General features: G+C 44.9%; 1 protein-coding gene across 1 annotated transcript in view; it reads left to right on the top strand.

The window, feature by feature from the left end:
* The window catches only part of LOC110559822 (tubulin-specific chaperone cofactor E-like protein), a 173465-nt gene that overhangs the window by 108577 nt on the left and 51098 nt on the right, over nucleotides 1-13790 (top strand). The window contains exons 10-13 of the mRNA XM_060372127.1: nucleotides 1570-1857; nucleotides 5533-5670; nucleotides 6061-6226; nucleotides 10135-10547. Coding sequence (XP_060228110.1) covers nucleotides 1570-1857; nucleotides 5533-5670; nucleotides 6061-6226; nucleotides 10135-10547 — 1005 coding nt within the window. The remainder of the gene's footprint in view (nucleotides 1-1569; nucleotides 1858-5532; nucleotides 5671-6060; nucleotides 6227-10134; nucleotides 10548-13790) is intronic.

Below are 13790 nucleotides of genomic sequence, written 5' to 3'. Positions count from 1 at the left end.
TAGCAAACACATGGCTCTGGCATCTTAGCATGCTTGTTATGTTCTCACAACAGGGGCCTCCCTGAACTGTGCCTGAGAGAGCTGACCATGAGTTGAGACATATGCTGACCTGCTTTTGGAGATGAGAAGCCTCCCATCCTGGGGGTCTTGGCCTCCCAGACCTCTAGAGCATGTGTTTCATTCGGTTTCTCTTTGTCTTCCATTGCACAGTGGGACAACCGAGCTTAAAAATTCATGGTCTTGCAGAAAGACAGACCAGGATCATTTGAGTGTAAGCTGTACCCTGAGTTCCCAGTGCTTTGTGTAGTGCCATCCTCCAATCATTTGCAGCCCTCTGAGTGGCTCTTTGCTGCCTGAAGACAACAGGTTCCCAACATCCCTCTTCTCTGGCCATGTCACATCCCAAACCTCACGGGCTCTCCTCCAACACAAGCTGATGTACCCTCAGTCCCTGCAAAGCCTTCACCATAGGACTAGGGTCACTAGTAATGTCTGCCCTGTTGCTGATTGGTAGGACTATAGCAAACAATTTGACAGAGAGGGCAATCATCCCTAGATTTCCTCTGCTTGGGGACGGCAAGTATTCCCACCACATGTGTTTCTGTCACTGAAGTCACACAAGCCACTGGATTAAGTCAGTTTCTCTCAGACACAGGATTGATTTCAGGTCCCAAGTGAACTGAGGGAACACAGTGCAGTAAGGTTTTGTCATTCCCTGCTTTCACTGAGCCATTAACAGATCATGCAGGAGCCTGCATTTACATACACAACTTGGGTCCTCATTTACATATATAACGTGAAGTGCTCCATTTTTATTCAGAGATACTCTAAAGATGCTCTCAAGTGACAGGAGCCGGACAGAAACTGGACATCTTTAGGTCTTCACCTTGTTCTTTTTCTGAGTGAGGGAGTAGTTGTGACATCAAGAGAAGTTGTTTGTTTGTTTGCTTGTTTGTTGTTTTAATGTCTCCCCCACAGCACCTTGAGATCTGAATTCACCAAAGAAGTGTTTGCTTCATCTTTCATTACACAGTAAGACTCCAGCTACACCGTGGAGCTATTCAATTATTAAACTGAACTATTCTTTCATGTTTATTTTTCTCTGTTTTACATCTGTGACTCTCAACAATTTTTTTGTCTCCATTATCTCCAGGTTAGCCTAATAATCTCAATTTATCTCTGTCTTTCACACACACACACACACACACACACACAGAGAGAGAGAGAGAGAAAGAGAGAGAGAGAGAGAGAGAGAGAGAGAGAAAGACTCCATAGCCCAGTTGCACTTAATAAATGCAAATAGAGATAGGACAGAGAACATGAAAATGAGACTGATTATTAATAAGGACTGACTCTGACTACAAATTGAAAGTGAAAGGAAACCAATGAGTGTGTCCGGGAGTAAATGAACCTCCTCATGTGAACAATGGGAGGTGGTGTTCAGGGCTTCAAAGCCAGCCATTTAAAAGCCCCTTTCGTTCATGTGTTTGGCTGTATGTCTGTCTTGGTTTGTGACTCTGAAATTTCCGTTTTCTGGTCCACTGTGCAAAACCTCTCTTATTTTTCTAGGTCAATAACAATGGTGTTGTTTCCTTCAACGTGCTAGTGAGCCAGTTTACACCGGAGTCCTTTCCCCTGACGGATGGGAGGGCCTTCATTGCTCCATTTTGGGCAGATGTGCACAATGGAATCCGGGGTGAGATCTATTACAGAGAGACCATGGACCCTGCCATCTTGAGGAGAGCCACCAAGGACATCAGGAAGTACTTCAAAGACATGACAACCTTCTCTGCCACTTGGGTTTTCATTGTGACCTGGGAGGAAGTCACGTTTTATGGAGGCAGCAGTACCACCCCTGTAATCATCCACCTTTTCCACCTTCCTCTGTGTCTCTGACGTCCTGTCCATTCTCAGTACTGAACAGGAATCAAATTGGTCAAATGGAGGAATGTCAGTTCGCTTGAGTTAAACTAATGGGTCTTGCCACCCGCTTTCCAGGAAACAGAGGAAAATGTCAGCATGAACCAGTCCAATCAGCTGAAATATTTCAGATGCGTCACTCTGGTCACAATTCATTACCAGTGTCTAAAAGGAGTCTCTTGACAAGACTCTTGCAGTAGGTAGCATTCCCTTTTGTGAGCGAGTGATCAAGGCATAGAGACTCATTCCAGACCCAGTGATTAGAGATTTTGTGGGGAAAACAAAGGTCTTTTTCTCTTGCCAGGGGCACAAATGTTTCTCACCATTGATAATTTGCTTTTTCTTCCCTCTCCATAAAATCTGGTAGCAAGAGAAAAGCAGGGTGCTGGACTGGAGCACAAACAGCCCGTTTCATTTTATTATGTTATGACTTTTTTGTGTGTGTGTGACCAGGGCCGAAATGATTCATATTTGATGTTAATTGGAGTGGGCAGTTAAAGCAGCTCCTGAATAAAGTTTCAACATCTGCTCTGAAATCCCAAATGAGCAGTCAAATAAAAAAGATTATCTCTGGTAATATCATAGAGATAATCAACTTTTTGCCTAAAGGGACAAAACCCCAGTTTCCATGAATGTGTACAGCTTGTTTGGATGACCATGGTAGTGGAGATTTTTGAAATTGCAATCTCATGCATCCTCAACTTAAGTTTCCTAGTAAGCAAAGACACTTAAAACAAAAAACAAAAAAAAAAAACAAACCAACTATCCCCCCTCTCTCTTTTTTTTTTTAGGGTTATTTCTAATTCCATCTGTTTTCCTGGCAAGAGTTGACTGTTTAGGGGTGGAACACACATTTCTGTGTAGCAGAGAGAGGTTAAAAAGTGCTGGTCTTGCAATTCATAGCTAGGATTGAATGAGAATGTGTTTGAGCATTGTCTGACGAGAGCAGCCCAAAGCACTTTATTGCTTAGAAGTCCTGCAGAACAGAGAGACACACATTTAAGCAGCAGATGCATTGGCTAGAAATAACCTCCAAAGAAGCATACGTTTGCCTCTGTCACGTTATGGATCACTAACGACTCCTCCGGCGATGTTTTATGTCCTTTAAGCCTCATATCTTACAGCGTTAGAATGCAAGGTGCTAGCAATCGATAAATTTTAGTGTCAGTGAAGGGGTAGGGGAGAGAAGAAATGGCCATCAAATGCTGACCACCATTTCTCCCCCCACATAAACCTCTACTGCCTGTAAAAATCGCGAGATAATTTAGATACTTTCTGCTTTGTAGTTTGGAGTGAGTTTCTAAAGCAGGTGCGATCTCTTTCTTCGAGGATGAGTGATGAGATTTTGAAGGGCTTTGAGCTCCTGGAGGGGAAAAAAAGATGGTTTCTGTAGAACAGCAAAGTGTCCATCCATCCCAATCTTTAAAATGGGCCCGCCTATCCACCCAAAACCACCCATCGCCAGGTCCACTAAACATGGTGTTACAGGGATCTTAAGAGAAAAAAGTGAGTGTCACGGAAGCCCAAATGAAGAGGAAATGGATGTGTTTAAGGAAGACCATGTAATCAGCTATTTCTTTTCTTTTTTCCTTTTTCTGGTTTTTGGTTTTTCAAGACAAGGTTTCTTTGTGTAGCCTTGCCACAAGGGACTTGCCAACCTTTACCTCACAGTCTCTGCCAGTCTCTGCTTCCCTGAGTTACAGGCGTGAGGCACCTCTCCCAGCATGAGCTATTTCTTAATCCCCACAAAAAAATTCCACAATTGCTGTGCTCCAGGGTGACAATAATAGGAGTTCAAACCCCCTAAGAGGCAGTGAAAAGGCTTCACAATGAACTCTGTAGGGTGGCTCCTAAACTCTTTCTTCAGTTGTTTCCTCCAGGGAGCGTCATAAGAAATTGACATAAGAATTCTTGAGAAACAAGATTGTTCAAAAACAGATCTAGAAAGGTCGTAGAATGAGTATTGGAAAACTATGTGTGTACAGGGATGAGTGTGTAAGCAAAGAGCAGGTGAGGGGTGAGTGTGTTCATGAGTGATGTAGTCAGTCTTGGGTGGCTGGTTGGTTTAGGAGTAAGAAGTGATAAAGTGATTTTCTGAGTTGCTCTCAAGACTTGCTTGAGCCAAAGGTATTTCCAACATATTGTTGATAAAATTCAGTTCTGAAGGGGAATCCTGTTATGAAAAGGATCTAGCTTCAAACCTTGCATGACCTTGACTTTGCATCTATCCTTTGAATCTGGCCCCACTAGTCATCTTGTAGAAACCTTGAGTTTACTGATTATTCATCTCTTTGTCCCACTTTCCTCTTTTGTTGAACGGGCCCAAAGAATGAAGCCATATACCCAGCCAACTCTATCATAAACACCATCGGCTGTGGCAGGCACAGGACTGGAGGAGAAGGCTCCCTTTTACAAAAAGGGCTTTTCTTTACTAGCAAGGTCCTGCTCCCTGGGACTGTCTAGAATGGGTTTCCAAGATCCTCCACCCCAGTCTGATTACACAGGATAGGAATTTGGGTCTTCCTCTGCTCTTGTACAGAATGTTAACTGGGATTCCATCAGGCAGTTGGGAAGAGGCTGGGATAGAGAAAGGGCTTAACTGCTCCTTTTAATTCTGTTCTGATTTGCACTTCCTGAATACACAGGTCCAAGGGTAGGGAGTAGGAAAAGGAAACAGTAAAGGCTGAAGCCGAATGCAGCTTATATCTGAGAACCATTTGCAAGGTTTGGACCTCTATAACATTTGTGTCCTCTTAAAGTTTTAAGATTTAAGGCAGCATGGAGTGAGCACGCTCTAAGAGGTAGGCTGCGTGCTCTGGCTGCAATCCCACGTTCCATAGTCTTCCATAGTCCTGTCTTTGCTGCCCAGTTTCCAGCAGCTCATTTCACGTAGTCCTTAGTTGCTTAGCTCTAAGTGGAATGAACCCAAGCCATTGCCCATCTTTGCTTCGGTCTGAGTTACAGCTGAGCACTGAGGATTTTACAGATACAAAGTAATGCATAAATGCTCAATTAGAGGTACAATTTCTTTCCATAAAGTGCTTCTTAAAAATCATTTCTCCAACTTTCATCTTTAAAAGGGGAGACATCTCATCCAGACTAGCGACGTTTTCCAGGAACAGAGAGAGCCCACTCCAGAGGACCACTTTAATGGAGCTTTGGGTTCACTGTGTCCCTCCCTACCCTGCCCTGCCTTTCTGCTGTGCTGAGATCTCTGGCTTGACTCTTTCCTATACTTTATTCTCATGCTGCCATCTATAGGTGATCTCAGGTGATCGCATGCTCAGATGCGGCCTCTGAATCTTTTGTTTTGGTCCAAGAGAGTTGGGGGAAGGCAGGGGCACTGAGTCAGAGTCCAGGTTTATCTCAGGCAATTTCTCATTTGGATGCGCTGTCCTACGCATCTGACTCTTTTACACTGGAGGCGAGAACAAATTTCGAGAGAAGATAAAGCATGAGGGCTGGGCTGCAGTGCGCTTCAGAGCTGTTTGGGGTTTGGAGGGCACATCGTGGTTGCTGGTGGGGGAGGGGATAGTGATGGTGAGGGGAGCCACCACTGGGGTGATGAGCTCCTGGGAACATGAATCATAAGCTTTTCTGCACATTTTGCAGGTGAACACCTTCCAGGCCGTGCTGGTGTCTGACGGCTCCTACACGTTCACACTCTTTAATTACTATGAAATCAACTGGACTACTGGGACAGCGAGTGGTGGCGACCCTCTGACAGGCCTTGGAGGTGTGATGGCACAGGTAAGGAGTTCTCAGTATAATCCTCTCGTAGATTTAAGTTGCCGCATCCCTTGCTTGCTTTGCTCAGCATCAGGGACAGTCCTGCTAATACCTTTGCTCTAGAAACACGAGTCTGATCTTGTAGGTGCACTGAGGGGCTAGCTTTGTCCAACTCTGATACCTTACTCTGGGTATGGAGTGAACTGGGCAGGCCTTTCACACCTTGAATGGTGGCTTCATGGAGTCCAGAAAAAAGTAATTTTTTGTTTCCAACTGTGTCAAATTCTTACAGTAAAGAAGTTGGGTCAGCTAACTAATAGGGATGATGAGTGCTCAAAATCTCAATCTCTCTCTCTCTCTCTCTCTCTTTGTGTGTGTGTGTGTGTGTGTGTGTGTGTGTGTCTGCTCCAGGCGGGATTTAATGGCGGAAACCTCACAAATTTCTTCAGCCTTCCGGGGTCAAGAACCCCTGAAATTGTAAATATTCAAGAAACCACAAATGTCAACGTTCCGGGACGCTGGGCATTTAAAGTTGATGGAAAGGAAATTGACCCAGCCAATGGCTGCACCTCCAGAGGTAAAAAGCTTCCCTCTTTTCTCTGACGGAGCTGGGGCTAGGATCTTTTAGATTGACAGGTGAGCTTTCCGGCTACGGGGCGGACTCATTCCCGATGCCTTACTCTTTTGACATCTCTCAGCTGCGTGATGGAGATCAAGGTAATTTTAGCACACACATTCATCACCCTGGGAGCAGCTCTGCGTGGTATACTTCCAAAGCCCTTGCCTGTGCTGTGCGAGCGGCTACCAGTTTGGAATCTCTCCAGAGCAGAGCAGGGCCTTGAGTGATTTCTCAGCCAGATGGACAGAAGGGAGCCCTCCTGTCTCGCGTTATTTTTGTTGTTGTAGTGCCCCCCTTTTAAGATTCTCTCTTCATCTTTACTCTTGTCCTGCCATCTGCACTCTGTAGCTCCACAGGAGTGGGTGAACTTGGATTGTTGCCAGGTCCCTGTAATGGTAAATCCACAGCTCCTAGTATGAGGAGAAAGAAAAAGTGGCAGGGCTTTAGGGGTATTTCTAATTCCTTTGGGGAGTCAAGGCCGCTCCAGGTCCATCTGCAGGCACCTCCTCAGCGGGCTCCCACCACATTGGCCTCTGTAGTGTGGCGTCTTTTTCTCAACTACCAAATCTCTTCATATGTGCACAAGCCTGGAGTTCTCACAGGAGTAACGACATGTATTGATTCCGGCCTCCTACGTATTCACAAGTATCCAGGAAACAGGATTTTGGATAATATCCCCACATGTAGTCATAGAGGATACAGCAACAAGTGAAACATTGTCTGTTTATCTGAGGTTCACCCAACCACCCAGCCATCTCCATTACTCTCCCATCCATCCACCTCTCCAGGCACTTGCCTAGTGACCCATCCAAAACCCGCTCCTCCAGCCGCCCATCTCCATCCACCCTTCTATCCACTCATTCCCCTATCCCCATCCCCCAATCATGTGTTATTCTTCTTATCAATTCCTCTCTTCATATGCCTCCATCTGTCTATCCACTAACCCACCAAGCCACCTGTCCATTCAGTTTATCTTTCTGAAGAACAATGTAAGAGAGATCCACTGTACCCAGCTGCTCTTCAGGCGGCGGAGATGTCAGCAGGTATCGTAGTTGCCCGTGATGATACTACGGTAGAAGAAATAGACACAGGAGAAGCGGTTACATGGTGTACCACATATAGTACATGTGATACAGGGTGGTGTGGAAACACAGGAAGTGCTGGGCAGAGTGATGGCAGATCTGTAAGAACCTTTTGCATCATGATAAGGAAATCTCTCGTCCTTAGGTAGAGAGCGTGGTCTATATATTTTGCTGCCAGACCTATCTCTTAACTCAGCTTCAATGTTAATATAGAGAAAAGCCAGTTTCATCTGGTCTGAAGTTCCCATGCCTCTGCTTCTTCCCCCTGACTGCCTAACCTCTGACTTTGCCCTAAGGCAAGGTCACCTACCTGGGCATCTTTGCCTTGGGGGCTCTGTGAAGTCCTACCTGCTGGAATAGCAAGTAAGTGCTATGGAGCAAAGTGGGCATTCAACTGTATGGAAAGGGTTCTAGACCCAAAGTCCCCCATGATTTTTGCGAGCGTCTCCCTTGTGGGAGCTACTTACCATAGGTGTGAGAGTCTGTCTCCTTGCCTCCTCATCTCTCACCCCTTTACAAGATCCTAAGATGTACCAGACTCTCTCCCCAACACTTCTTCCCTTCTGTCCAAGAGCTGATGAGTTCAATGGCTGGACTGAACATGAATTCTCAGTGGCGGCCTCTCACCTGTGTCCCGGGAGCGAACGATGTGATGATGGCTGGCAGCATGATGGAGATGGCCCGATGCCAGCTATGTGCTATGTCCTCACTCTCACTGCATTCTTTCCCCTTCGAGTTATGTGTTTGGGTTTCAGATGCAGGACAAATTCAATATCCACACAGTGTTCGTGCATTTTTATGTGCCACTGGATGTTTATCAATCTAATGAGATCGGGGTTTGGCCTGGGTTAAGGCAAGGGACCCGGTTCTCCATAGAGCTGGCTTATTAAATCATCATTTCACAAACAAAATTATCACAGAGCATCTACCTTTTAGTTCAAACCTCCTCCATTCAGAGACATTTTGCTCTCATTTATTGGAAGCCTGGAAACATAGAGACTGGAAATGATGCTTAGAAAATGTTCTTATAATATATGCAACCTTGAGCTAGTGCCAAAGTGCTGGAGGATTTAAGGCTTGTTTTAAGGGCTGACGCACACAGCCTACTGGGAATACGAATATGTCTATTGTCTCCTTTTAGGTGCAAATATCAACAGGTAGGAGGCATAATTGCTGGTTGATACACATTCTCGTTGCACAAATATAGAAAGAACTATTTCTAAAGTACCCTTGTCTTCTGCTAGGGGTAAGCCGGTAAGCTTGTACAGCTTGCCAGATAGTCAGGAGTCTTGGTGTGTGTGTGTGTGTGTGTGTGTGTGTGTGTGTGTGTGTGTGTGTTAGATAATTTATTTAGGGTAATGATTTAAAGATCAAATGTCCATCAAATAAATGGGAGTGAATACTTATTAAAAATTAGCACACGCATCCAAGCCATTGTTCTCGATGACCTGGTCCTTCTCCTGACCTAGACTTGGTCAGAAAGTTCTCTTCAGAATTTAGAGAGGGATACCAGACTTGGGTAGGGCCTGGAGCTGCAGGAAGGGCAACTTGCAAGGGTTTAAGGTCAGCCCAAGGAGCATCTGTAGGATTCATGAACCTTTGAAAATAGCACAGAGAGGTCAGTCTTTCCTAGAATATTCCCGGGAAACTGGAATTTATGTCTGCCTCGTGATTTGGGATGTTGACCTTTTGGGGAACAGGCTGCAAGACTATTGATTGAGTGAACAAATTAGCAAATAAGCAACTGATAGCTGCGTTCTGTTGCTATCAGCTGCGCCTGGTTTTGGAATGCCCTCGCTCACATTCTTGAAAAGGAAATGGCTCCTGTGTGTGAGAGACTTTCCCACAGATGAAGGCGATGAGTCTCTGTTTGAAGGTGGGCTCGCTCACCAGCTGGGGAGGTGACAATGCCAGCAACTTACTCTGGATTCAGACCCACTCAGCTTGGAATCTTGGCTAAGTTGCTGAGCAGTGTTGAATGAATTATTCAAATTCAACTGCCCTAAAGCCTCAGTTTCCCTGATTGTCAAATGAGGGTGACAGTGACTAATCCCTACCTGTTGTGGTAAATTAAAGGTATTGAGCTAATAATGTTTATTATTTTTAGCCCTAAAATTATGATGGCGGTATTATTTAACCTGCCGTTACAATCAATAAGACACAGATACTTGTTAGATTTCATAATTGCCTTATTTACCTTGGGCTAGGCAGATATTCCACCTTCAGAAGCTCATATCTTCCAACCCCATCCCATGCCACCACTTTAATCATTCCTATGTGGCCCATCTCCCATCTATAATTGCATAAATACTTGATTATCCTTTCTCTGGATCACCCCCTCCATCCACACCATTCTCGTAGTCCGTCCTCCCAGCCCATGTGGTTCTTTTTCCATGCTAATCCATCATGACGTCCTCCTCTCTTCTCTCTTCCCATCTGTCTCCTTCCTGTCAATCACCTCTCCCAAAGCCCGAAAACTTTGGCCACACCTACCTCATTCCGCCCTGCCCAGATTTAGGCCTTTTAATCAGCCAGCCAGGAATAATATTTTAGACAAGGTTAAACAGCAACACTTGGGATACATAACAGTTTGCTCATAAAGAGTAAGAATCTCAGGGGGCAAGCAATTAACAAGTACAAAGCATCCAGACTGTACTCAAATACCTACCTAAGTGGGTTCGTGAATGGGAAGAGAAGGCATGATCAAAGCAAAGTTTTTATCCCAGTATCTGACACAGAGGGGAAGTACTCAGTAAGTGTTGGCTCTGATGTCCTTATTCCCAGGACAGTTCCTTCGTCGAGGGGAGGTGTTTTGGGATGACCTGAACTGTACCATCAAGTGCCGCTGTCTGGATTTCAACAATGAGATCTACTGCCAGGAGGCCTCCTGCAGCCCCTATGAGGTGTGCGAACCCAAGGGCCGGTTCTTCTACTGCAGCCCAGTGGAGACCAGCACCTGTGTGGTGTTTGGGGAGCCGCATTACCACACCTTTGATGGCTTCCTCTTCCACTTCCAAGGCTCTTGTGCTTACCTGTTGGCCCGACAGTGTCTACAGACTTCCAGCCTCCCCTTCTTCAGTGTGGAAGCCAAGAATGAGCACCGAGGGGGCTCTGCTGTCTCATGGGTGAAGGAGCTCTCTGTTGAGGTCAACGGCTACAAGATTCTCATTCCTAAAGGAAGCTATGGAAAAGTCAAGGTAAGACCCTCTCCAAACATCATGGGGAGATGAAGAGATCGGAGGTGCTTGAACCTGGGGCAAACCTTCCTCTGTCTACCATTTTGTTGTCTGTGTTTCTATAATTTCAAACAGTTAGATGTTTTTCCTGCCTAGAAGATGCTTTAATAACCCGAAGTTTATTTGTGCAAAAGCCTCATAGTGAGACCATATTTTTTAAAAAAGGAATATTCACATTCCTACTTTCCTCACAGGTAGACACATGCTTACACTTGTACATATAATCACATACATCCATGTATGTGTCTCTCAGAAGTCAGAGTAACAAGCTTAGTTTCTCATAGCCTTGGTTTGCAATAATTAAAGTCATATGGTCATGCCCAGGCTACACCGTGCAATCCCAGGGTGCCTAACCCTAGTACAGTATAGACTTGGGGTCATCCTCAACCCACTTCAGCCTCCAAGAGGCTCACTTCAGCCTCCAAGAGTTTTTGTTTGCTCAAGAACTCTTGTTTTTTTTTTTTTTTTTAATTTTATTTTTTTTTATCAGTAAGAACTCTTGTTTTATTCACCAAAAAACTATCACATTGATTGATGTCTTCACAGGCATCGCCCTGGACTGATTTTCGTGGTGTCCTTACTGAGTCCTATCTGGGAATATCCCAGAAAAGTTTTACCCAAATGCCCCTCTGCAGAATCCTTCCTTTCCACACACACACACAGACACACACAGACACACACACACTTCTGCCCGCACTGACAGAGAACACAAATCTCTGCCATTCTGTTTAGCATATGTAAATGACTCTTGTTTCTGGGGCATTGACTAAAGAGGGAAAGCCAAAAGCTACTAGCAATTACTCAACTAGTGAAGCCCTCAATTTTCATGATGTTAATGAAGACCGTGTTGTAACCATGTATTTATTCAAGCAGTCATAACTTGGAGATCACACGGGTGATAGCTATATCCCATGCAATCCTTAACCCTGATGCATGGTCATTAAATAGATTATCAACCAGAACTAATACAAAATGTGTTGTAGTTTTAATTGCTGTAGCATGTCCAACAAAAGGCAAAAACAGGGAACTAATTCCACTTCTTCCGGCTCTGCCATTCTCAAGCCTGTGCAGTTCAACCGCTTTATAATTAGAAAAGTGAGCTATGGCCATGGTTGAAATGCCAATTCATTTGCTATTTGGTTAGTCTCTCTAGGGAGAGGTTCATATATCAGTGAAGGATTCTAGTACAGAAGTTTGGAGTTTTTCCATTGTAAATTTATATAGTGCCACGGAGCATCATCTTTATCCTTGTGGATAGATACATTTCCGGATAAATTTTTTTTCACTAGCTTTCCCAACTTGCCTGTGTTGTGAAAAAAAAAAAAATGATATGTATGATAGCAGTAGTTGAAAAGAAAGTGTCACGCTTTGTCTCTACTTTCCATTTTGATTAAAATTCTTTTTTTTTCCTCACACTCAAACTTTTTTCTCCTTTTTTCTTTTTTAATGAAAGAAAGGACACTGCCATCTCTTTCAGGCCCAAACGCTCTGCTAATTTTGCATGGCTGTGTTCCACCGTCCAGGCGTAGGGCATGGATTCCTCAATTTTCTGTAGCGACAGGGAGATGTGGCTGTGAATATCAATGCTTCAGAAAGAAAAGGTTATGTGACTCCAACTGCAAGCTAACAACGGTGTCCTTTTCCTTTTGCCAAATGGTTTCCAGTGCCTCTGAATACACCTGCTACGCTAGGCAGGGTGGCGAGATAGATGCAGAGCCCTCACCCAGGGTGATGTGGGGACAGCCAAGGAGAGGCCCAGGAAACAGGAAGGAGCTCAGGACTCCTGGGAAGCAGCTGACTTCCTAGCCATATTGTGCTTAGCCTGGAATGGCCAAAGTTGTGTCCTTGCAAACTATAGGTCCTCTTTCTCAAGCTGTGTCTCCAGTTCTTGGGTTAGCAGCAGCATTCTTTCAATGGGGTTTTCTCCGTTGAATCCATTCTCAAATGATCAAATTTGATAACAACCTGGGTAACATATGCTAATGAAGCTAAAAGCAAGCCAGCCTAACTAAACACCCATGCCTAGCAAGTGTCTCCCAGTGATTACAGGTTTTCTGGTTCTTCCTCACATCAACCGGAATGGTTTAGGGTACTTGAGGGAGATGGGCAGGCTATCTAGCCCATAGGGGATGGAGATCTCTGACTCTGGAGTGGGACCTGCTCAGTACCTGTGCCATCACTGTCATCAAAGTGGACTGTAGCTTCTTCTTTTGTCTGTAAGTGGGAGAAGTTGTGCCCCTTAGATTGGGCACCTAGACTATAGACTGGACTTGGTTGTCTCCACGCTTAGCTGATACAAGCAGCTGGAATCAGAAGTAAAAGATGGCTTTGGATCTCAGCAGGCTTCTGTCACCAGCTCCATCCTCAATTAAAGTAAGGAGATGATAAGAACCTAAGGTTTCATGAACAATGAATAGAACAGAGGGTTTTGCTCCAGCACAGAGCCTGGCACACAGTAGGCATTCAGCACATGCTAGTTCCATATTGCCATTTCCGAGACCTTCACTTTGTGATACCTTCTATCCCCTCACCCTGTCCCTGTATACATCCTGGGAGAGACCTGTTGACAAGAAAAAAATGCCTAGAACACAAGGAGAAGGAAAAGAGATCTGCCTGTTGCTAGGGAATTAAAGGTAGGAATGAACCAATAAATCTTGGGTCAAGGTTAGTGTTCTCTAGGAGGTCCTGCTTTAAGCCTTAGGGGGCATAAACATGGTGACTAAACTGTGTAAAGAAAATGCCATGTGTTCTCATGCCCTGAGCAAAGCTCTCCAAATGTAACTTGTGGGCAACTGTAGTGATGTCATTCTCAAATGGAATGAGAACAAAGATTGGAAACCCTGTGGGGCTCGGGGGTGCAAGGACTCTAGCAAAATCCAGAGACTGGTGGCTTCTCCTGAGACATAGGTGAATTTGTCTCCTTACTAGGAGCTGGAACTTAGCTGAGAGGAAAGGAAGCACCCAGCAATCAATGTGCTTAGAATCTGAAATTATACCAAACTTGGAGAAGATTTACTTTTCCCCACCTCAACACGGACAGGGGTAATTGTTCAGTACTCTGGCAGGCTGACCTTCCTTACGGAATGGCTTTCTGCGCTCCTGTTGGCTTAACCCTACCTGGATAAAGAAGCAAATGACCCAACTCCTTGGCTCTTTCCATTTTGAACTGCAGGATTCTTTCTCAGGCTGTTCAGGCTTCTACCA

The sequence above is a fragment of the Meriones unguiculatus genome, chromosome 1, assembly GCF_030254825.1.
Source record: "Meriones unguiculatus strain TT.TT164.6M chromosome 1, Bangor_MerUng_6.1, whole genome shotgun sequence".
In the NCBI taxonomy this organism is placed as follows: Eukaryota; Metazoa; Chordata; class Mammalia; order Rodentia; family Muridae; genus Meriones; species Meriones unguiculatus.
Note: the sequence above shows the minus strand (reverse complement) of the source record. Positions and strands in the feature narration are given on the sequence as shown.